The following is a 24,397-nucleotide window of genomic DNA, read 5'->3' as shown; positions in this document are numbered from 1 at the left end:
CCTTGAGTCATGTGATGGGCTCCATTTTATTCTGTCTCTTTAATGTTTAAAAACTCTTTGAAAATGGGGTGGGGGGAGACGAGACACAGGATTGCATGGGATAATGTTGTAGGACATTTCAGTCTAATACGAAAGACAGACTGGGGTAACCATTTTTTAATCAGACTACATACGCTAACTGGATTACCTAGTGCCACAAACTCTGTGTTGTTTTCAACTGTAATAAGCCAATGTTAGTCATGTAATTATCAGTGTTAGTACTGCCTGCATTTAGCTTCTCTTCCTGGAATGCTATGTGGGGTGATTACTTATTTCATCAGAGAAACTATAATGGACATTTTATAGTATGTGGTAGTAAGTTGTGTATTTTATAGTATGTGGTAGTAAGTTGTGTATTTTATAGTATGTGGTACTTGATGGTAGGAGTGGGATATGTGTGATCCATAGGTTAATGTGCTCTTTGAGAATTGAGAACGACACTAATGTTCCTAAAGGCTCTGTACCCTACCCCCAAGATTTTTACCAAAATATAATAATAATGAACTTTATTTATACCCTGCCACCATCTCCCCAAAGGGGACTCGGGGCGGCTAACATGAGGCCAAGCCCTGAATTACCGTACAGCAAAATAAAATGAAATACAAACAGCAAATAATAACATAAAAATAAAATACAGAAAATAACCAAAAATGAAATCAACAGATTCAAAATAATGTGATGAAGATATAAAATAAAAGCACAATGGGCAGGCCAAATGCACAGAATAAGATTGATAAAACCCTGGGTGACATAAGTAAATGGAGAAGTATGTGTCTGAGGGGGAGCTCAGAAGGGGCAACCAATGGAATTGAGCCTTCATTAAAGACAAGGAAAAGTGTGTCATGAGAACAGAACTATAGTTGGGACAAACATGATAAGGGGATATATGTTCACTAGTTCAAGGCATGCCGAAAGAGCCAGGCTTATATGTCTTTCTTAAAGGCTACCAGGATGAGGGCTTGCCTAATCTCACTAGGTAGTGAGTTCCAAAGCCGAGGGGCCACAACAGAGAAGGCTCTCTCCCCGTCCCCACAAGTCGCACTTGTGATGGAGGTGGGAGCGAGAGGAAGGCCTCCTCCGAGGATTGAAGAGATCATGCAGGATTATTAAAGGAAATGTGGTCAGGATTTATATCGTTGTGGTTTTCCCAAATAAACCATGTAAAGAAAAGCAATACAAAGCCAAAGAATGCATGAGGCTAGCAAGATGACCTGACTCTACTAGTGTTTGCTTGGGGAACCAAAAGAGGGAGGAGTTGCCCTTGCACTTTTTTCTAAGCATTATAGCCATGCTGGGGAAGACAAGGGTGTGTCTGTGGATGAAAGGTTAAACCAATCCTCCTTAGATGCTATTATCTTGGAAATAATCAAGAGCAGAGCACATCTGGTATTTAATTTTTAAAAACAACAGACATTAGTGTTAATCATGCTAATAAATAATGTCTGTTTTGTCCCTGAAAGTAAAACGTTCCTGAAAACTGCAAGCAGAACAGGATGTAAAGGTGAAAGGGGGTATGGGCTCCAAATCATGGTTCAGCACAATATATTCATGACCAGTGAAGCATTGCTTTCTCCGGCCTCACATCTAAATGGGAGAAATAGACACTCCTTTTTCAGTCCAGTACCATGCACTGCTAACAAGCCAGAGTGACATCTACTGGGCAATTATAAAGCCCAAGATAACTCTGCTGCTAAGAAACAAAATTCACAAGTGGGCAATAACTTTATAAACCAACCCAAATGCCACCAAATAAGCACAAAAGCTTCTACAAACCCAATCTGAACAAATCTTGTCAAGAAAACCTTGTGATAGGTTTGCTTTAGGGTCATCATAGGTCAGAAACAAAGGCACACAACAACATTGTTTGATTAGGCAGCCTTCCTCAACTTGATACTCTCCAGCTAGGTTGATGGAAATTGTCGGCTAAGGTATCTGGAGATAGCAGGATGGGAAAAGCCTATAAAATCCATCCAACCATCCTGGCCAGATCAGCTTTGGAATTAGCCACTTAGTACCTCAACTAGAGCAACAACAATAGACTCCAGATAAGATACAAAATCCATATGACTTACACCTATAAGGACTGAAAAACAATGGCCATAATTGGTTTCTGCACAGAGGAGGTAAAATAAACCTGTTTCTAGAACATGACCAGTCTGCTTCTAACAGCAGCACTCCTCTGGGCAGTTTGAATGACAGCCCTCAGACAAGCACATCATCATGATACTCTGGAGCTTCTGTACTTCTCACCTAATGCCTTTGGCTTATATATAGAACTAAGATGCACAAGTATTATTTCTCTGATAGAATGGAATCCAGAACTGTATTTTCCTTACAACATGACAGTAATTGATTCTGCAGTTGAAATGCTAAATTGTCCCTAAGGATTTTGCTGAGTCACTGATATTTTTCCATCACCAATTGTAGATAGTGTGGAATGTTACAGGCATCATTAATTGGAAATGCCACTGTGTGTGTGGAGGGGGGGGGGTGTCTAGTTGTTTGAGGACTTGTATGATTCCTTCATAAAACAGAAGGAGAGATCTACCACTGTAGTAATGAGAGATTTCAACCATCTTGATATTTGTTGGATAAGATGTTCTGCCAAGAATATAAAGTTCAGCAAATTCCTCACTTGCCTTTCAAACTTCATTGATCAGAAGGTAGAAGAGGCAACAAAGAGATTGGGTATTTTAGATCTGTTCCTAATTAGCAGTGATGACTTCTTTAATAAGATCGAAGTGGAGAGAATGCTTAAAAAAGCACAATGTGACTGTTAAGGCCTGTGAAGCCTCTGAGAATGAGGATTTTCTGGTTGAGCCCAGTGTTTCTGTGGGGGGAAGTGAAAGTGTTTTTTTTTATACGATAGATATGTTTTGGGTAGATCTGTTGTTGGAGAAACAGTGATTCTCATGAGAATCAGCCAGGAATTGACTCTGAAATTAATGTGGAGACAACAGGTGGGTTACAGATTACCCAGCGTTTAGAGCTCCAAAGGGATAGTGTGAAACAGAGAGAAATGTAATGTTCTCGGAGACTGAAAGATAAACAAAGGGAACCCAGGTGTGCGATGATGTAGTGAATTCCCTACCTGTTAGGCTAGGAAAAGCCTAGAAAAGTAAGCCCAGGAAGTTTGTCAGCCATTTTGGAAAGGATGCTGGGGGGGGGGGGGTCCATTTTAAATCTCATTTCCTGAAGGGGGCATGCTTAGGAGCTTGGAGGGAAAGGAGAGGAGTTAGTGATTGGCTGGGAGAAAGTGGGCGGAGCTTAACTTAGAAAAGGGAAAAAATGACTTTAAGGGGGCGTTTTAAAACCCTGGGTGTTGAAGAGATAGGTTCTGGTGTTTGTGTGAGTCAGACAGACTCTGGGTTTTAAAGAAGGTAGATTACAGTAGTATTCAGAGAGCTATTAGAGAAAGAATAGCTGAAATACTGAAGAGAAAGGACTGTTTGAAGTCAAAGAAGTCTAGTCAGAGGGAAGACTGCTAGATTTTTGTGAGGGAGTTAAGAGTTTAAGTGCAACCAAGAAGTGTTTAAGAATTGAACTGTTCTTTGAAGTAACCACACACGTTTATTCATTACTGCAACCGTTAAGCTTAAGTGCCTGTATTGCCAAAGTTCACACAAATAAACAACTTTGTTCTTTGTTCAAACAATTGCCTCAGCGTGCCTCTAAAGAGAAGAATTTCTAAACAAGTTAGAGAAACATTCTATACATTTGGTGGCAGCGAAGACTTAAAAGATTCTCTATAAGAATCACCTCAGCATAGTGCTTTAAATGGTGGCATAGGCCTGAAGATCTAGTTCAAGTTAAATGCCCTAAGTCTCTACAGATGACGTGAGAGTGATGTCATGGACACGAGTATTCTTAAGGAATTGGAGTCAATGTTCGCTGGGGAGATCAACATTGGATTTTCATATGTCGTTGCCTGTCTTGGGAGCTCCGAGTTAGGGGTTCTCTTCTTGGGTCTGTATCTTGTTTTCCTGTTTAAGTTCCATGCTCCCAGTTTGGATTACAAATCTTGTTTTGGGATTCAAGCCTTTGGGATTATGGTGAAGTTCAAGTATCAAGCCTTTGGATTATGGTCATGTTCATATTTCCAACCTTTTGGATAGAATTCTAGTTTAAGTGCAACAAACATTGTATTACAGTTTCTTGCTTTTGCCTTAAATGATTTTTGGAATTCGTGTTCAGAGTTGGTCATTGCTTTTTGTTAAGCTTCTGGAACTCTAGCTCACAGATGTATTTTCAAATGGATTTTTATATTCAATATTCTTTTCTTAATTAACTTACTATTCCTGTTCATCTGTGTGGTGTTTGGGATCAAGTAGGTGGCTTGGCTGTAACAGTGATGTGACAGCTAAAAAGCCAATGAAATTCTAGGCTGTGTTGCACTCCAGCCAGGATAGCCCTCTGACTTTAAACATCACACAGCTGAGTAAAAATGCAAGTAGTTTATTGAAGATAATTAAAAAGCAGTAGCAGTAAAAAAAACTCCATAAAAATAGGTAAATCCAAATAGGTAGAAAGATAAGCAGAAACAAATAGTCCAGGAAATTAGTCCATCAAAGTTCATGAAAAACAAATACAGAAACTTCCAAGGTAAAACTCCAAAACTTGAACCATGAAATCAAACAAGGCACTTAACACATGAATCTATCCAAGGCAAGGCTTCCAAGGACCAGGAAAAATGTCTTGACTCAATTCCAATGTTGCTTCATCTGACTATAGATTCTGTACTTGGCACTTTTATCCCCTAATTTACCCTATGTCCCAAGCGGCCAGGAACAGATTTCCTTTCACCTTTGACTCTGTTATCAATTTCTCTCTCCGTCTGGCAGAACGCCAGAGATATTGGTTTGTTTGCCTGTGCTGACTGAAAATATCCTTCTCTATACTGGCTCATTAATTTCTGTAGTTGGCTCAGGTTTCGAGCTTTTCTCAAGCTCAAAGTCCTGGGAATTCTCTGGTAGCAATTCAGGTCCTCTTCCTGGGACCATACCATCATCCTCAAACCCTTCAGGAACATTCTCATCAGGAAAGACACTTTGAACGGGAATTCCATTGTCATTCTCTGCATCTAAAGCAACCTCATAATTAGAAACATCATTGTCATTCTCAACATCGAGAGTATCCTGATCATTAGACACAATCACTCATGTGGACCACTATGTCCAGTTCTTGGGACTGCAATTCAAGAAACTAAGTATCCAGAGGTGGGGAACTGAAATGGTAAAAGATCTGGAAACTATGCCACTGATCTACCTCACCTCATTCCATCACGTTAAGCAGTTCCTGATAACAGAGGATGGTAGAAAGCTATAAGAGATTTTACTCCTCTTTCATAATTCCTTTTTGTGTCAGAGTAGGTTCTCAACATCTCCATCTTATGTGCAAACAGGCAATACAGGCAGTCCCCAAGTTACAGACAAGATAGGTTCTGTAAGTTTGTCCTTGTTGAATTTGTATGTACGCCAGAACAGGTACATTTATGAAGTGTAATTTCGCCACGCGTTGCTGTGGCCTAGTCTGTTGATATGGAAAATAAAATAATGAGAAAGAGTTGGTTTCTAATATATGTAATGTGTTGATGCTTGTGGGTAAACAGTATTTCTTGCTGTTTCTTTGTCAATGTTGATATGGAGATTGTCTGGTTTGCCTACTCTGGAACATGCAACATAAAATTGTCCTTCTTCAGGGGTCCCTTTCAGATCTATGATACTTTATTTGTGTGTGTGTGGATCATATGTATCTATATTTATGGCTGGATGGCTCTATGTTAGAAGGGCTTTGATTATGTTTTCTTGCCCTGGTGAAGGGACTTGGACTGGATGGCCTTGAGTATTTTCTGTTGGTCATGGAGGTTCTGTGTGGGAAGTGTGGCCCAATTCTGTCGTTGGTGGGGTTCAGAACACTCTTTGATTGTAGGTGAACTATATATCCCAGTAACTACAACTCCCAAATGTCAAGGTCTATTTCCCCCAAACTCCATCTGTGTTCATATTTGGGCATATGGAATATTTGTGCCAAGTTTGGTCCAGATCCATCACTGAGTCCATGGTAGTATCTGGATGTGGATGAACTACAATTCCCAATCTCAAGGTCAATGCTCACCAAACCCTTCTAGTGTTTTCTGTTGGTCATGAGAGTCCTGTATGCCCCGGTTGGTTCAATTCTATCATGCTATTTGATTGTAGGTGAACTATAAATCCCAGCAACTACAACTCCCTATCTATCTATCTATCTATCTATCTATCTATCTATCTATATCTATGGCTGGATGGCTCGTCAGGAGGACTTTGGTTATGTTTTCTTGCCCTGGTGAAGGGAGTTGGATTGGATGGCCTTAAGTATTTTCTGTTGGCCATGGGGGTTCTGTGTGGGAAGTTTGCCCCGATTCTGTTGTTCATGGGGTTCAGAATGCTCTTTGATTGTAGGTGAACTGTGAATCCCAGTGACTACAACTCCCAAATATCAAGGTCTTTCCCCCCCAAACTCCATCATATTTGGGCATATTGAGTGCTTGTGCCAAGTTTGGTCCAGATCCATAATTGTTTGAGTCCACAGTGGGTTTCATCTCATTTCCATCCCTGTGACAATTGGGATTTTGAAAAAATTGGCTTGATGTGGAAACAAGGATTGGTGATAAAGCTTCATTGGAGACACCTTTTCTCCATGATAAAACTGTGAATCCCAGTCCACTTAGATCAGGGGTCCTTTTTAAACAAGAGGGCCAGGTCACAGTCCCTCAAACTGTTGGAGGGCCGGATTATAATTTGAAAAATAAAGCATGAATTCCTGTGCATGCTTCACATACCTTATTTGTAGTGTAATAAACACTTAAAAACAATAAATAATTAAAATGAGGAACAATGTTAACAAATATAAACTTATGAGTATTTCAATGGGAAATGTGGGCCTGCTTTTGGCTGATGAGATAGGATTGTTGTTGTTGTTGTGTGCTTTCAAGTCGTTTCAGACTTAGGTTGACCTTGAGCGAGGGCCGGGTAAATGACCTTGGAGGGCCGCATCCGGCCCCCAGGCCTTAGTTTGAGGACCCCTGACTTAGATCATGTGGGATTTTCTGTCTTGATATACTGGGATATAGGGCTGTGTGGAAGGGACCCCTGTTCTAAAAATACAAAATCGTGCTTGCCTCGATGACTAAGCTGCCTACTATGCCCTCAAACCCTGCTGAGCCGGGAAGGGACATGCAAAGGCCCAACTAAGGCTGGGGCCTCTTCCACACAGCTGAATAAAAGTCCACATTATCTGCTTTGAACTGGAATATATGGCAGTGTGGACTCAGATAACCCGGTTCAAAACAGATATTGTGGGGTTTTCTGCCTTGATATTCTGGGCTATAGGGCTGTGTGGCAGGGCCCTGGGCTTGAAGGGGAAGAAGAGCATGGGGAGGACTGAGGCGGGGGGGGGGGGGGAGAGACGGAGGGAGGGCTCCACCCAGAAACAAAATGGCGGCCGCGCGGATGTTTCTCCTCCTCTCACTCACGACACATCCGGAGGGGGAGGTACAGGGACCGGAAGTGGGTCGCGCTTCCAAGATGGCGACTCCCTATGTGACTGATGAAACCGGTGAGTGGGAAAGCGGCGGTTGGGCTGGGAGGAGGCGAGGGGGGGGCCCGGGAGCGACTCTGAGCTCCTGTCCTTCTACCTCGCAATGGGGCCTTGCCGCCTTCCGACGACGACGACGCCCCTCCCATCCTCCGTCCTCGCGCGCCCAGGCTCCACCTTTCGCTTTCATCCGCCGCGGGGCCACGCCCACTGCGCGAGAGGCTCTTCCCGGACAGGATTATCCCCCGCCGGGCTCTTCTCCCCCTGTGGACCCCCTCCCTCCGCTCCTACTCATTGGAAGCTCACCCTTCTCCCTTTTCCCGCTTCCAAGAGCCTCCGGTTGAAAGGATGAGCCATGGTTCACCCTTGGGCTTGTTTATTCCTATCTAAATATAATAATAATAATAATAATAATAACAATAAATAATAATAACAATAAATAATAGTCTAAATAGCACAACTTGTGGGACGCTTTCCCCATATTCTTCTATGGGCGATTTTTGTCTATGGTGGGTGAATCTCTCCCACTTGCCCATTCACTAAATGGATAAAAAATGCCTGGATTTAAATGGAAGTGCCTCAGGGCCCTTCCACACAGCCAGAATGTCAATTCAGATATGCTTGCTTTGAATTGGAATATATGGCAGACCCAGTTCAAAGCCGATATTGTGGGATTTTCTGCTTTGATATTCTGGATTGTATGGCTGTGTGGAAGGGCTCTCGGATAAGCATATCTGTAGGCCCCTTCCACACAGCTGAATAAAATCCCACATTATCTGCTTTGAGTTGGAATATATGGCAGTGTAGGCCCTTCCACGCAGCCCTATATCTCAGAATATCAAGGCAGGAAATCCCACAATATCTGCTTGGAACTGGGTTATCTGAGTCCACACTTAGAGCAGTGTAGGTAGGCCCTTCCAGACAGCCCTCTAACCCGGAATATCAAGGCAGAAGATTATTTATTTATTTATTTATTTACTTTGCTTATATACCGCTGTATCTCAAGCCCGAAGGCAACTCACAGCGGTTCACAAACAGTAAAAACGGTAGAAACAGCAGTGGTTCCATACAACATATAACAATTGACTTAACACATTATCCATAAATTACCAATAAGCAATTACAATGCACAATTATTACAAAAAACAACCGTACCCAATCTTCTCATCATCCAAGCGTAGTCCAGGTTCGTCGTCCATTGTTCCATTCCTATGTTCCATTACCAGATTGCACTAAATTACTCAAACGCCTGCACAAACATCCAGGTCTTCACCTTTTTGTGGAATACCATTAGAGATGGTGCTAGTCTAATGTCCGTAGGAAGGGCGTTCCACAGCCGAGGAGCCACCACCGAGAAGGCCCTATCTCTCGTCCCTGCCAGCCGACTTGAGAAGCAGGCGTGATCGAGAGCAGGGTCTCCCCGGAAGATCTCAAAGTCTTGGTGGGTTCATAGGCAGAGATGCGGTCAGATAGGTAGCTTGGGCCGGAACCGTTTAGGGCTTTAAAGGCCAACGCCAGCACTTTGAATTCAGCACTTTGAAGATCCCACAATATCTGGGTTATCTGAGTCCACACTCAGATCATGTGGGATTTCCTGCCTTGAGATTCTGGGATATAGGGCTGTGTTGTGGGATAGGACTGTGTGGAAGGGCCCTACCTGCCTTGAACTGGGTTATCTGAGTCCACACTGCCATATACCCCAGTTCAAAGCAGAAAATGTGGGATTTTATTCAGCTGTTTTGAAGGGGGCCTAGTTCAAAGCATATACTGTGAGATTTTCCACCTTGATATTCTGGGATATAGGGTTGTGTGGAAGGGCCCTTTGACACCTTTGCCTTCTGGTGTTTTGTTGCACCCCAAATTAATTAACATGCGTATTACATTATTTCTGTGCAGTTTATATGAAACATAAATAAATTTGTTGTTTGAGCCTTGGGTCCCCTCTCTGAGGTATTTTATTATGTATAGAGAAATATTCCCAGAATCTGAAAGAAAAGAAACCCAAAAATAATATCTCTGGTTTCTAACATCTTTGGGATGTACCTACACTGCAGGATTAATGCAGGTTTAACGCACTTTACCTACCAAGGTTCAGGGCCCTTCCACACAGCCCTATTGCCCAGAATACTAAGGCAGATAATTCACAATATCTGCTTTGAACAGGCTTAGCTGAGTCCACACTGCCATATAATCCAGTTCAAAGTGGATTTTATGCAGCTGTGTGGAAGGAGCGTCAATGCTCTCAAACCATGAGAGTTGTAGTTATCCAATGTCTTTAGCCTTCTCTGCCAGAAAGTGCTGGGTTCTCACCAAACTGCAACTCCCAGTATTCAACAGCCTGAGCCATGGCAGTTAAAGTGGGGTCAAACTGCATTAAATCTACAGTGTAGAGGCAACACTGGATAAGGGATACACAACCTGCGGGGTGGGTGTGTATAAACACACACACACACACACATGCTGTTTATCATTGCATAGCACTTAAATATAAAAATGAAGGCTTTAGACTGCAGGTATCTAATAGCCTTTTTTCTATTCCACCCAATAAGAAAATAATCAGATGCAAATTATATTATTTGTGAGCAGATGGATTTTTTTTCTGGGACCTGCAAATATTGCTTCCTTTAATGAAGGTTTTCAATATGAATGTATGTACTTAACCTTCCAGTAATTGCCAGAGTTACTATTAGCTGTTAATGAGTATATTCATTTTGGGAGATTCTATTTAAATGTATTAACTACATTTATGTTTTTCAGTTCCTTCATGGGGATCACACTTCTTTTTAATTTATCCTCACAATACTTTTTAGGGAATTAGTTGTCTGCAACTTACACATGAAACTATTGCCCCTTCTACACTGCCATATAATCTACATAATCTACTTTGAACTGGATTATATGAGCCTACACTGCCATAAAATCCAGTACAAAGTAGATACTCTGGATTTTTTTCAGCTGTGTAGAAGGGGACTTAGGGACCTTTCACACAACCATATAACCCAGAATATCAAGGCAGATAATCTAGAATATCTACTTTGAACTGGATTATCTCAGTCCATATTGCCATACAATCCAGTTCAATGTGGATTTTATACAGCTATGTGGAGGAGGGCTTTTGTCTCTCCAGTCCACTTATGGCATTCTGACTGCTTTATCATACTGGTTTAAGCAACCAGTCCAATCTACACTCTGAGGAATTTCACCTTAATATTTCTGTAAAATGCTTTCCATATTTAAACTAATAATATGGATTTTTAATAAAACATCCCGGAGTTCATGGAGTACACCTGGACCCCTGGCAAAAAATATTATGCAGCAAAACCAGGAGAATTGTCCCTCATGCATGTGTCTAGGAGAGGGGCCTCTTCTGTAAAGCGAGCTAAGGAGCTTGACTTTAGTGTACCTTTCAAAACATAAAACAAATTACTAGGACACAGAAAAACCTCTATAGCCACACAGATACGTTTAAGATATAAAGAGATGCATTGATATTTTTAAAAATAGGAAGTGCTTTTTTCACAAACTAAAATGCATAAAAATGTTTCAGGAAAATACATCGCCTCCACACAGCGTCCAGATGGTACTTGGAGGAAACAAAGGAGAGTGAAGGAAGGTTATGTCCCCCAAGAAGAAGTACCTGTGTAAGTCAAGCTCCTGCTGTAAAGATAAATTTGATTCAAATTGTTTGTTGCTCTTGTTTGGTGGCAGCCGTAGGAGCATATCTTGGAATTTTCTGGGCCATACAGAGAAGGGAGTAATGAAGGCATCATATATACCTGTCCCATCTGGAAACATGTATTAAATTTTTCAAGTGTTCCTTTCAGTAGCTCTATTCCTCCTGAATAAAGTAACATTAATTGACAATTCAGTCCCATTTAATTTTGGTTTCATATTACAATTTTGCGGGAAGTTGAATGGGTGAGTGGGAAAGGAGAAGAACAATGCTAATGCATTTATGTCTCCTTCAGGATAGATTGTTTATTTATACCCTGCTTTATCTCTCCTTTGGGAGAAACAAAGCAGGGTATAAATATATAATAATAATAATAATAATAATAATAATAATAATAATAATAGTAACAACAACAACTATGCTGTAAAGCCATTTTTGTGTGAAATACCCCTTTCCTGGTGGTCTCCAGATCCCTGGAAATTCTCCATTTTTGGAATGTAAAGATTTGATGAGAAATCACAGTGCAGACATGCTTGCACATTTCACCTAGTCAAGCAGTGCCTTTATCTCATACAACGTATGTAAATTCCTAAGTCAGCAACCTCACTTTAAAAGGGGCTTCAACAAATCACTTGGTGAAGGTTTTAAGAGGCATACACTTACTTGCGTTTGACTTGAAATGTTCTTTCCTTTAAAAAATGAAAGAGGTTCGGATCCAGAGAACAATGTGCCCCCCCCCCCCCCCACCATGGCATCCTGTTTCTTAGGCAATTCTCTCAGTAGGCCACCCCTTGTGAAATCAAAGGGACTGTTTAAAAGCATTTGGTGATAGCCCCTAGGAATACATACCTGCTTTCTGCAGGAAAAGATAAATAATTATTGTTTTTTCTCCGAGGCCCTTGGAAATGATTATGGTTTTATTATTGCAGGGGGCTTGATTCAGAAGCCAACCACTGACACTTTGGAAATACAATAAGGTCTGAGAAATATGTGTTGTTCTTTCTGCATTTAAGTTAGGATCTCATAGACAAATCAACACACAGCTTATGATATCTAAAACAAGTTATGAGCTGTGGTAGTTAAAGTATTCCTCTGTATCAATTGTTAGATGGTGTATTTTCCCTTTATTGTAAAATCTGATAGATTTTTGCTCATTGATCTATTTTGGGCACAGACTTTACTTTCTAGTGCTATAAAACAAAATGACATGGGCCACAAACTACTCCCCCTGAAGCCAATAATTTCCTGTGGAAGTACTGAAAACACCAGTTGATGTGCTATTGTGAAGTGACTAAATATGAAGGCTTTCCTTGATGTACAAATCAAAGGGACCAGAGTTGCCCAAAGGGAGGTTGGGTGAGATAACAAAACTCAATAAAGCAGAAGGTACAATTATGCCACAACCATGAGTACAACTTCCTCTAAGGCAGTGGTTCTCAACCTGTGGATCCCATATGCTGGTAAACTGCCTGGGATTTCTGGGAGTTGTAAGCCAAAACACCTGGGGACCCACAGACTGAGAACTACTGCTGTAAACTGAGTTCTGCATCCTAAATAGTAGCGTCAATAATCACATACCAAAGTATGAGCTATAAGTATACCTGTTGAAGCCAGATAGCTCCAGAACAGAGACTTTCAGCCTGTGTCATATTTCCCTTTGTTTGGAGTGAGAGCTACAGCAAGACCTATAACAGGCTAAATCTATCCCTTTTCTGGTTTGTAAGGTCTGCCACAGTCTCTTCTGTGTGACCCTCCAGATGTTCTTGAATGGCAGTAATCCTTGCCCCTTGGCTGTAGTCCAGCAACATTTGTAGGACCACACAATCCTGACATTGAAGGTGTCTACTTTCCCCATGCCTAGCTTTTATTTCCAACTCTGAGGGAAGAGAGCTCTGATATTCTTTGTTCAACACAGGTATGAGAATAAGTATGTGAAATTCTTCAAGAGCAAGCCAGAACTCCCCCCAGGCCTAAATCCAGAGGGAAACACCCCAGCGACCAAGCAAGCGCCAAAGGGACCGGAGAGCAGTGAGGTAGGACTCTCCAAGACAGCCAAGAGGAACCTGAAGCGCAAGGAGAAGAGGAGGCAGCAGCAGGAGAGGGGGGAGCGAGACACAGATGACCTTATCCACTCACTAGAGAAAACAACCCTCTCAGCAACACACGGCAGCAGTGAAGATGCCAGGTCAGTTGTGGCCGCCGGCAGCACAAGGCCTGCTGCATGCAGTGGGGATGCCTCGTCTGGTGCCGCTTCGGCCATGTCAGAGAAGAACAAGAAAATCAAAAACCTGAAAAAGAAATTGCGACAGGTGGAGGAGTTACAGGCGCGGATTGACTCTGGGGAGATCAAGCAACCGACCAAAGAGCAGTTAGACAAGCTGGCTCGAAGGAAAGCTTTGGAAGAGGAACTCGAAGACCTGGAATTGGATTTGTAAGGGTTGGAATTTGAACTGGACATGATGTGCATAGGAACAAACCGTCCCCAGGGGAACATTCTGAGAACTGTACAGCACACAGAACACAAGTTGCTGTCTTCAGGCTCCTCCTTTGTACCTTTATTTTATTTTACGTTGGGTGCTGTCTGAAATTTTTAAAGAAGTATTTCTCTCAGCTATTGATGTTTTAAGATACCAAGGACACTAAAACGACTTTGCTACCTGCCTGAATCTTATTCTAGCCACTTCTTCCCTTCCCCTGGTTACTGGGATGGGTAGATGGGAGTGTCATTTGGCACAATGGAGCTGACTTCCAGAGGCTTCCAAGTGGGTGGAATGCTTCATGTCTTTTCCCTTCCTTGTATGATACATGTTCTCTGTAGTGGTCACTCCACCTTTCACCTTCTCCTATTCCTCATTTTTAAAAAGGATGCAATAATAAAAATTGCAGTAGTGACCTTGGAGTCTAGATATACATATGTTTTCTCTATTTTAGTCTAACATGTTTTTAAGCTCAAGCTTTGGTTTCAGTCTTTGCACGAACTCCTGCTTATTTAACTGGTTTTGTTTTTGTGTTTCTTCAAGTCATTTCCTATTTATGGTGACCCTGGAGGATGCCTATAAAAGAGTTTTCTTGGCAAGATTTGTTCAGAGTTGCCATTTCTTTAAGGCTGTAGGAGGGTGACTTCCCAAAGGCCATTCAGTGAGCATTTGTGGCTGAGTGGGGGTTTTAACCCTGGTTTCTCAGTTAGTTGGTTCATAATCATTTTCATTGGTGCATGGCAGCTGTGAAAAAAGCAAGGAATTGTTAGAAAAGAGTTTGAAAATAAAGACATGAATATCTGGTGCAACTATTCTTGACATAATGCATATAATTTTGGCCACCCCCATTTCAATAAATAAAGAATAAAGCTGGGAAAGGTACAAGAAAAAAACAATGTTTTAGTGCAGAAACAGATGACTGAGAGTGGGGGGAAAGGGTATAGAGAGGAGTTACATTTTCTCACCGTTTTCATATAAGAGGCTAGGGCTATATAGCCAAATTGGCAACAGATAAAAGGATTTCCACACACAGTTGTCCTTGGAAATGTTATTTTTGGATTGCAGTTACCAGAATCTCCCAGCCAGCATGGCCAATAATCATGCTGGCCGGAAGATTCTGGGAGCATAGTTCAAAAAGGTAAATTTTCAAAATTTTGTGTAATTTCTGGAATTTGTTTCCAAGATGTGGCGATGTCCATAGGGCTAACCACTCCTTTGTAGTTGGACAGTGTCTTCTTTATATATGCTAAATGCTCTGTGCAACAAAGCCTCGGAATTACATCATAGGTACTCATTTTCAGCAAGTTAAACTTCCCAGCTTTGTATCCTGACACAATAGGTTTTTCCCTCTCTCCCTTAATTATAATGCTTGGTTCATCCAATAAAGTCAAGATAGTAGTATATTTCGGAAATGTGAAAGAGAGTTCTCAATATATGGAATTTATTGCCACAAGACACAATAATGGCTACAGGCTTAGGAAGCTTTCAAATATCAATAGCTATTCGCAGAGTTTTGGGAAATAATTTGTTGTTGATTTATTTATTTGTTATTTACTATGACCGGAGCTTGCAAAAGTAACTTTTTGGGGACCATAACCAATAGTTGTTCTGCTAGTAAATCTTGGGAGCTTTAGTCCACAAGAGCAATTTACAAAAGATCTGATTCTTGCAATATTTCTATTGAATCTCCAGAACCAGAGGCAGGGCTGGCTTTGAATACATTACTGGAGAGGAGCACTAGGAGAGTGTGAACTGTCTTCCAGCCTTGCTTGTGGACCTTTAAAAGACAACAACTGGTTGTGTACTGTGGCTAGCAGGATGCTGGTCTAGATGGCCTGAGCCAAAAGGACTTTTTATGTTTGCAACTTCGGAAAGCAAAGACAATCACGTTCATCAAAGATGGAATCAGTCTAAGTTGTGAAGTTTCTTTTTTTTCTCTCCAACTAACTTTAGCATCTGGAATCGATAGCCTTTCTGGAGTTTCTGCCCCTCCTTTGCCTCTGAGCAGTCATTTGAAGTTATCCCAAACAAAATACTGCTACATTATTCCAGAACCATAATTCCTGCAGATGAGAATAGCAATCAGTTCAAAACAGAATAGCATTCAAACATGCTGAGAGTGTGAAAAGCATCCTCTTGTCTAAAGTAGGACAGGAAGAGTTAGTTCTTGTTCTCTGTAATCTTTGTCCAGCAGATGGTGGTAGAAGGTCTGTTAGATATTAATGCTGCTCATCTATTAGTGTGAACCTGTTGGTTTGTCTTTTCTGAATCAATTTCTCTGTATATATATAAGGATTGGTGTGGGAGGAGCAAAGGATCTGCCTGGTTTTGGATTGGGGGGGGGCAGGGGAGGGAATGCCAGTGTTGTTGATAGATTTACTGTTGCCTTTTTAGGTCAGAGTGCCAGGCAATGGGTTTGAGGAGTACAGCTGACCTAGTTCCCATCCCAGACTCCTGATTTTTTTTCCACCCGACAGTATCAACACCCAGTCTTTCAGGCCAGCCAATGCTTCATATTCTTCAGATCGTTACAAGTGCAGGGTCGCTGAGATCATAGCTCCAAATGAAATAGTAATTGCAACACTCTGGAAAAAACGCAGCATTTATGAGGTGTTTTTCTTTTTCCAGAGTTCACCAGCTTAATGCAAACGGCGGCCTGCAAGTGGCACAGATTTCCCATTCGTGTGCCAAGTAGTGCATTGGATCAAGCATTAGGCTGAAATCTTCATTCAGGATTCCACTTTCTTATATTGGTAGCTATAGTTGCCAAAACTTTGTGTAAACTGAATTAGACATAAGGTAAAGCTACCAATAAGAGTTGTACCCAAGCAATTTCTTCCTGAAATCAACAATATGCTTAGGATCTCCAGATGTGAATAACAAGTAATACTGTTGCTTCTCCCTCACAGGCCACATAGCTTATCCATCATTGGTTCCCCCCCCCCCCCCTTCCCTTTTTCTGTTGGCACACACACAGGAAATAGCAGTTTTGGCTTTGCCAGAGTTTTCAGCTGCTTCATTTCAGTGCCCACTCATTTCTGTAGCATTCACCAAAAGTGTTTCATGACAAATAATAATAATAATAATAATAATAATAATAATATAAAAACAACAACCTTATTTACATCCCACCCCATCTACTAATACAGGACTCAGAGCAGTTGACAACATATTATAATTATAATTATAATTATTTTACTGACACAAAAACACAGTATGTCACAGTAAATGAGATCTATGTGCTGAACACTTCCCAAGCATCTAGGCCTGTATGATGTATTTTCGAGTGATGCGCACAGATCCAAATAATGCGGTCTTTTGCAGTTGACAGATCATGATTTTGTCAATGTTTATTGTTTCCAAATGCCGGCTGAGATCTTTTGGCATGGCACCCAGTGTGCTGATGACCACCTGTACTGGTTTATGCCAGAGCCTTTGCAGTTCAATTTTGATGTCCTGATAACGTCTAAGTTTTTCCTGTTGTTTTTCCTCAATGCGACCTTCACCTGGTATGGCGACATCAATAATCCCAACTTTTTTCTTTTTCACAATTGTGATGTCTGAAGGACTCCACGGGACTCCTGGTTGCTGCTCTGGATGTGTTCCAAAACAGTCTAGATTCAAAAGTCCCACAGTATTTTTATGTGTTCATTTTCCACTAACTTTGCAGGTTTATGATCCCACCAGTTCTTTACTACTGGCAGGTGGTACTTGTGACATAAGTTCCAATGAATCATTTGGGCCACAGAGTTGTGCCTGTTTGTAGTCTGTCTGTGCGATTTTCGTGCAGCAGCTGAGGATATGATCAATGGTTTCATCAGGTTTCTGATCACTTTCTATAACTTTTATTTTGTTGATTCAGTGGAAATGGGCCCCTGTCAACCCTTGATCCACACATCATAGCAGACTAGGAAATGGGCAAGTGTGGTAAACTAGGGGGCTGCATTAATCCCCCAGGAAGCATTGGAGGTATGTACCTACTGAAATAATTTTTGCTACAATATAGTATGAGGGAATTTTCACCATGATTTTGTAAATGCAAAAAATAGTTTAGAACTCTGGGGTTCTCCAGCCACAGTGGAAATGTCTTTCACACCTCCTAAAGTACATTTGGAGAAATCAACCAAAAAGGTTTTTTACCCTTGAGTGGCTTGGAAGCCACAACATGGCCTGTCAGTCATACTTTGCTCATCTCTGATGTAGACAGTTGAGTTGAAGTCAGATCTTGCAGGACTCTGGATGATTTTCAGAAGATTCATGACTGAGTAAACACTAGGAGAATCTCATTTCTTTTGCTGTATCGGAATGGGATCTACATGTAAACTCCAATGTGCTAGAGAAGATTAAATTCTGTCTTTCTATTGTGATTCCAATAAGGATCAACCTCCCTTTTCAAATTATTTGCATGCTTAAAACCTGTGCATTAAATTCAAAGATACATTTAATATCCTGCCTATTTCAGTGCACAGTATATTGCTAGATATCAGACTTATTAATTCAGATCCAGGTCTGATCTTTATACAGTCAGGGGACTTGCTAAGTAACCTTGAGCCAATAGAAAATAAAGGTAGCTGTAATAATTTAGAACAGAAGAATCTGAAATCTACAGATGGGCCTATGAGTTATTCAGAGCTCTTCATTCAGCTAGGTGGTGAAAAATAAACAGATAGAAGTTTGGATATATATATATATATATTTAAGATTCAACTACATTCCAAGATGGAAATGCTGGCTTCGTGAGTCACTGATAGATGTGCAGATAGCAGATTTGATTTAGCCATGCATGCTGAAACAGAGAGAAAATGATAATTCCACATTCTGAAAAAAAAACAAAAAAACAGGGCAGCTTGTAACTCAGATATTTGCTTCGTGCCTTAGGCAAAACCCATAAGTTACTAAGGTGAAATACAACCGAAGTTTTAAAAAAACCCACACAGAACCAGTAATATGTTGGATCTCTTCCAACTTTTAAGTTACTATAGATAAAAAAATTAATCCTGAAATATATTGATCTGAGCTTGAAGAAAAACAAGATATAAAATAATGTGATTGATAAACTATAAAGAAATATACTAGTTTTGATCTTAAGTAATGTTTATAGTAGCAATGACCTAAAGGCCCTAAAGCCCCCAGATTCTATCTGTGCTTGGAAGCTAAGCAGGTCAGCACAGGTTACTACTTGGATGGGGGATCACAAACAAATACTAGGTGCTGTAGGCTACATTTTAGAGGGAAGAACTGGCAAAACCAAGGGCGAAAGACTCCCCACTTCTTGTTTAATCTTTCTTTGACTTTTCCTTAAGACGTCCTTAAGACAGATGTTTTCCTTCATATGTGATGGAACTATATATTCCTATCCGCACCATTCATCTTGGTCATATGTGCATTTGTGATTAGCAAGGGATCAGAAAGATTGAGAAAGTAGCAAGGCTGCTGGACACACTCCAAAATTAAAAGGCATTAATGAATAGTGTTAATTGCCAATAAGCATCATAGAATGAGAAGGTACCTAGTCCAACTCTCTGCCATGTGGGAAATCACAGACCAGTTCTGAAAGATATCATTCAATGTCCTTAAAGATCTCCAAAGAAGGAGAGCCTACTATGTAGGCTATTTCCTGCTTCTTCTCAGGGGGTTAGACTGGATGGCCCACGAGGCCTCTTCCAACTCTATGATTCTATGTTCTGAGGCAGTCTGTTTGTGCTGCTGAACAGCTCTTACAGTCAGGAAACATTTCTAATGCTTAGTCAGAGCCTTCTTCCTTGTAGCCTGAGTTAACAGATTTGGGACCTGCTCTTTGGAGGAGCAGAAAACAAGCTTCCACTGACAGTCCTTCAGATATTTAAAGATGACTTATCAGAGTAGTTCTCAACTTTTTTCCAAGAAGCTAAGAGAATGTTTGGACAAAGTAATCTACAGAGGAAATGCAAAATGAAGCATGATGAGGTGGTAAGAATACAAAGTATGTACAAGAACAGTACGGAAACACATGTGTCAAAATGACCCAGCTGAAATTTCTCATTGTCTATTCTAGTACAGAGACGTGAGAAGTAGACTAGCACTCTGTTCCATGAAGAGTTTGTACAACTCATGATAAAGATGAGTACGCATACAACAACCAGTCTGTGATGAGTAAACAATGCCTCCAAGTAATCCTACAAGGAGAGGTTTGTATATCCCTCTTTTAGGTCTTTAGTGGGCTACAAATGACTAAGAGGTATGTGCAAGCCCGCCTAAATGCTTGGGGGGCAATAACATGAATGAACTTGCTTTCTAGACTATATTAAAAGAAACAGAAAGCCAAATGCTGAGAGGTTAAGCAAGGTCTCTTGGTGTCTCATTGAGCTAATATGTCCTCTGCTTTTTTTCCTGGTAATTCTCTTCTCTGTACTTCATGGAGCAAAATACTTGATAAATTCCAGCTGTGGGAAGACCCAGCTATGGGTGCACAAAGGTTAATGATCTACAGTTCCTTCTTACTTCTTTGATTGATGTGTTTTTTTTGGGGGGGGGGATGTGTGCTAACAGTATTACTAGGGATAAAATTTATGACTAATTGAGAAATGTGTAGTTGAAGAGGGAGGGCAGTGAGTGTCTTGGGGAAATTTCCATGGCGACTGACATATAGTGGTGATGACTAACTCATCCACACGCCAAAAGACAAAGGAGATCTGGTCTCACTGAAGAACCAATAAATAAGAGGTAAGTGACTGACGGAGCCTTCCTCAAGGGAACAGAATGCCCTGGGAACCTTCTCCAATGGAAAGGGGAGGGGGAGATGGAAGAGAAGATGGAGCAATGCTTATTTTTTCAATGACCACAAGGCTTTTGAAATTTTATATAACACAATCCCATGTGTATCTTCTGAGAAATAAGCCCCACTGACTTAAATGGCACTTACTCACAAGGGGAGTGATGCTTCAGGAGGCACGTGTGAGTCAGGCCTATGGAGAAGGAATGTCCTGAGGTGCTTCCTTTGCTAACTCCCCATGTAAATGTTGGAGGAGAAGTACTACAAACTTGGCTCTATTTGGGTTTGCCCCATGCTCCGTGTGAAAGGGGACCAACCAGAGCCATGGATTGCCCAGACACAAGCAGTGGACCTCTTTGGAGAATGGGATTTTACTGTATTTTTTTTTCATGAAGAGCATTTGACAGATCCGTTCACTGATCAATTCACATACTACCCACAAAACATGTTACCCAGGCCTTACCTTCCCAAATTGTGAATTTCCTAGGATTCATGAACACTGAAAAGACTCGTCATGAATGCCTGTTATTTAAATCCTTCTCCCCAGCATTTTACAACCTTAATAAATATTCCATGGCACTGTGGGTGACCAGACCTATTGCTAGAGTAGAATTGTTTCTTCTTGCAGCATCTGCCATCAGGTTGGAAAACTACTAGCATTGGAGGATGTCCATCAGAGGTCACTTAGGAAAAGAGTTCTTCAGCCTGGGTTATGTGGATTGGGGTTATTTATTTATTTACCGTATTTATATTCCGCACTTCTCACCCTGAAGGGGACTCAGGGCGGATCACAATGCACACATGCACGGCAAACATTCAATGCTGTTTTTAGACATACAAAACAGACAGATACTTCGGCACCTGGAGGTTATGCTTGATTCCAGTCAGTGGGGGGGATTAACCCTCCCACAGCATACATTGCCTGGAAGGTGACTGGTCCAGACTGGGGATTCATACAGACCTGCAGACTGCAACCTCTATTGCGGATGGAGCACTTAGGTTTAACAGAAACCTTTTATGTCGCTGTCCCTTTTCAGCATTCGAAGGAGACTTAATTTACAAAAACTTATGCTATCAACTTCATTCTCTCAGTTAGTCTCTCAGATGCTTCAGGATCCCTTTGCACACTGATATTCAAGACTCACATGGATTGCCTTTGAATTGTGCACACCTTTTTCAAATTATGCCAGGAAAAGTGTGCCCTGCTCCAACACTGAGAATTACTAGCCTAGCCTTTTAATATTCTCCTCTTATTAAAATATTTTTGCATAGTGTGATGGCTGATTTGATATGAGTAACAAGAAGACCACCAAATCAAAACATGATAAACCTCCCATGCATGAAATTAGCATTCAAATGTGATGTCTCTCAGTATGATACAAACATGATCTTATCCCAACCTTTTATCTGGTTTTTTTTGGGGGGGGGGGCGGGGGGGAGGTATGAAGGATTTGAGTCTGAGCTTTTTTAAAGGTCTCTTTGTTTAAGCTCTTTATGTTTTTGGCAGCCTGGCATATATTAGTAAGCAATGTGGAATATATGCAGTGATGTGTTTTTGAGCCAGCTTCTTGAGACCCAGAATGAGTATTTCAATCCACTCCGGAGGCTACAGGCCTAATAAATACAGTATATGTTTAAACCTGGCTCTCTGTAAGATTACTGCATCCCCGATTATTATATTATTATACTAGTGCCTCAATCCTTCTTGTACCACACCCTGTTCATGGGACATTCAATTAGGAACTAAGGAATCCAAGAACTTGCAGTTCTTGAGACAGCGTAGTACATAATTTTTCTCTCTCTCGAATTACAGGTCCTACTGTTTTGTATGGAAGCTTTCCCACTTTATCTACTGTGGAAATATGCTGAATTGCAGATCCCTGCCTTGTTCTAATTGCTTTGAGATTGGCTCCTGAATTCCATAAAATATCATCTGTTACTCTATGTGTGTGTGTGGTGTTTCTGCTTGCTAATTTAAATATCCAGCATACCCTACAAAATGTAGCCTCATTTCCCCCCTCATGTTAAAGCACTTCTGCTCAAACATAGATGGAAGAAGGCCTGGTTACTATACTAATTTTACTCCCCCTTCTATATAGTTAGTAAGAAGAGTAGAGAATTTAAGCCAATGTAGTGTCTCTAGACCAGCATTTCTAACCTGGGGGTGAGGACCCCAGAGGGGTCACCAAAGACCATCAGAAAACACAGTATTTACTGTTGGCCATTGAGTATTCATGCCACGTTTGGTCCAGATCCATCATTGTTTGAGTGCTCTCTGGTTGTAGGTTAAACTACAACTCCACAACTCAAGGCCAATGCCCATCAAACCCTTCCAGTATTTTCTGATGGTCATGGGAGTTCTGTGTGCCAAGATTCGTTCAATTCCATCGTTGCTCTTTGATTGTAGGTGAACCATAAATCCCAGGAACTACAACTCCCAAATGACAAAATCAATGCCCTTCCAACCCCAAATTTGAGCATATTGGGTATTTGTGCAAAATTTAGTCTAGTGAATGGAAATGCATCCTGCATATCAGATATTTACATTACGATTCATAACAGTAGCAAAATTACAGTTATGAAGTAGCAACGAAAATAATGTTATGGTTGGAAGTCACCACAACATGAGGAACTGTATTAAGGGGTGGTGGCATTAGGAAGGTTGAGAAACACTGCTCTAAACCCTACTTGACAAACTTAGCCTCCGGACTTCCCCCTTCTACACGACCCATGGGGTTACTGTACTCCTGTGCTGCTTTGCAGCTGAATGTCCTGTAAAAGTAATTATTAAAATATCTCTTCTTGAGACATCTCTGGCTAGGGAGCAGTCTTGAGTCTCTACAATTAAATGCTGCTCTAGCAAATACGTTTGCTTGCCCACATCCTTCCTTTAAAGTAGGGAAAGAATGATTAAATAAACTCTAGTTCAGGACATGGGGTTTTCGTTGGTTGCTGCATGCCACAGACTTCCTATCTGATTTTGAATCACTTGCAGGCTGTGTACTGGATGGAGAGTGGGAAGCATCAAACAAAGCCTCAGGGAACATACCTTTCTCCTTCACTCACCATGGGCTCCTCTGTGCGTACAGGAAAGGTGTGCACATATACCAGTCTATGAGTGCACAAGATGTTTCCTAACAATATGTAACCCATACATTATTTGACCCAGTCTTTCATATTTCTTCTTCTCCTGTGAGCCTGCAGAGAGATAAGATGTCTGCTGTCAGTAGTTAGATAGACAAATCCTGTTAACTTTCCTGTCTAGTTATTTGAATAAATGTTTCATAACTTTGGGTTGTTATAGATTTTTTCGGGGTATATGGCCATGTTCTAGAGGCATTCTTTCCTGACGTTTCGCCTGCATCTGTGGCAAGTATCCTCAGAGGTTGTGAAGTCCTCACAACCTCTGAGGATGCTTGCCATAGATGCAGGTGAAACGTTAGAAGATAATGCCTCTAGAACATGGCCATATACCCCGAAAAAATCTACAATAACCCAGTGATTCCTAGCCATGAAAGCCTTCGACAACTTTTTAAGCTTAACTTTGCTCCTGCATCACTTAAGCTCAATCGCTCTACTGCTAGCACTATAAACTTCTGATCTGCTGTAGCTACGTTCCCTATGAATACTTTTTCCCTTTTTGGAAATTACCCCCCAGCATCCCCACCCCAAACAAATCTTTTCAAGAAGGCACCATGACAGGTTTGCTTTAGGGTCATCATTAATTGGAAACAATCAGAAGGCACCCACGAACTACATGAAGCAACACAATTTTTGTTCCTGGGTTATAAATAAGGTAAGGTTTCCCCTTGAAATTAAGTCTAGTCATGTTTGACTCTGGGGAGTGGTGCTCATCTCCATTTCTAAGCTGGTGTTGTCCGTAGC

At 41.2% G+C, this 24,397-nt stretch overlaps 1 protein-coding gene across 1 annotated transcript; it reads left to right on the top strand.

Moving 5' to 3' along the window:
* The first annotated feature begins 7,511 nt into the window (after positions 1-7,511).
* Positions 7,512-14,183, top strand: PYM1 (PYM homolog 1, exon junction complex associated factor). Its single transcript, XM_060763901.2, has 3 exons — positions 7,512-7,632; positions 11,159-11,252; positions 13,200-14,183. Exons 1-3 carry the CDS (start codon positions 7,512-7,514, stop codon positions 13,717-13,719), a joined length of 735 nt encoding a protein of 244 aa, XP_060619884.2. The 3' UTR covers positions 13,720-14,183.
* Positions 14,184-24,397: the final 10,214 nt, after the last annotated feature.

The sequence above is a fragment of the Anolis sagrei genome, chromosome 2 (assembly GCF_037176765.1).
Source record: "Anolis sagrei isolate rAnoSag1 chromosome 2, rAnoSag1.mat, whole genome shotgun sequence".
NCBI lineage: Eukaryota > Metazoa > Chordata > Lepidosauria > Squamata > Dactyloidae > Anolis > Anolis sagrei.
The sequence above is the reverse complement of the archived record's forward strand: the minus strand, read 5'-3'. Positions and strand labels throughout refer to the sequence as shown.

Bases quoted from the DNA above. Each gene is read 5' to 3' on its own strand.
- PYM1 (XM_060763901.2), top strand. From the start codon at position 7,512: ATGGCGGCCGCGCGGATGTTTCTCCTCCTCTCACTCACGACACATCCG. The intron at 7,633-11,158 runs GTGAGTGGGAAA...AAAATGTTTCAG, and splicing joins CTATGTGACTGATGAAACCG to GAAAATACATCGCCTCCACA. The intron at 11,253-13,199 runs GTAAGTCAAGCT...TGTTCAACACAG, and splicing joins CCCCAAGAAGAAGTACCTGT to GTATGAGAATAAGTATGTGA.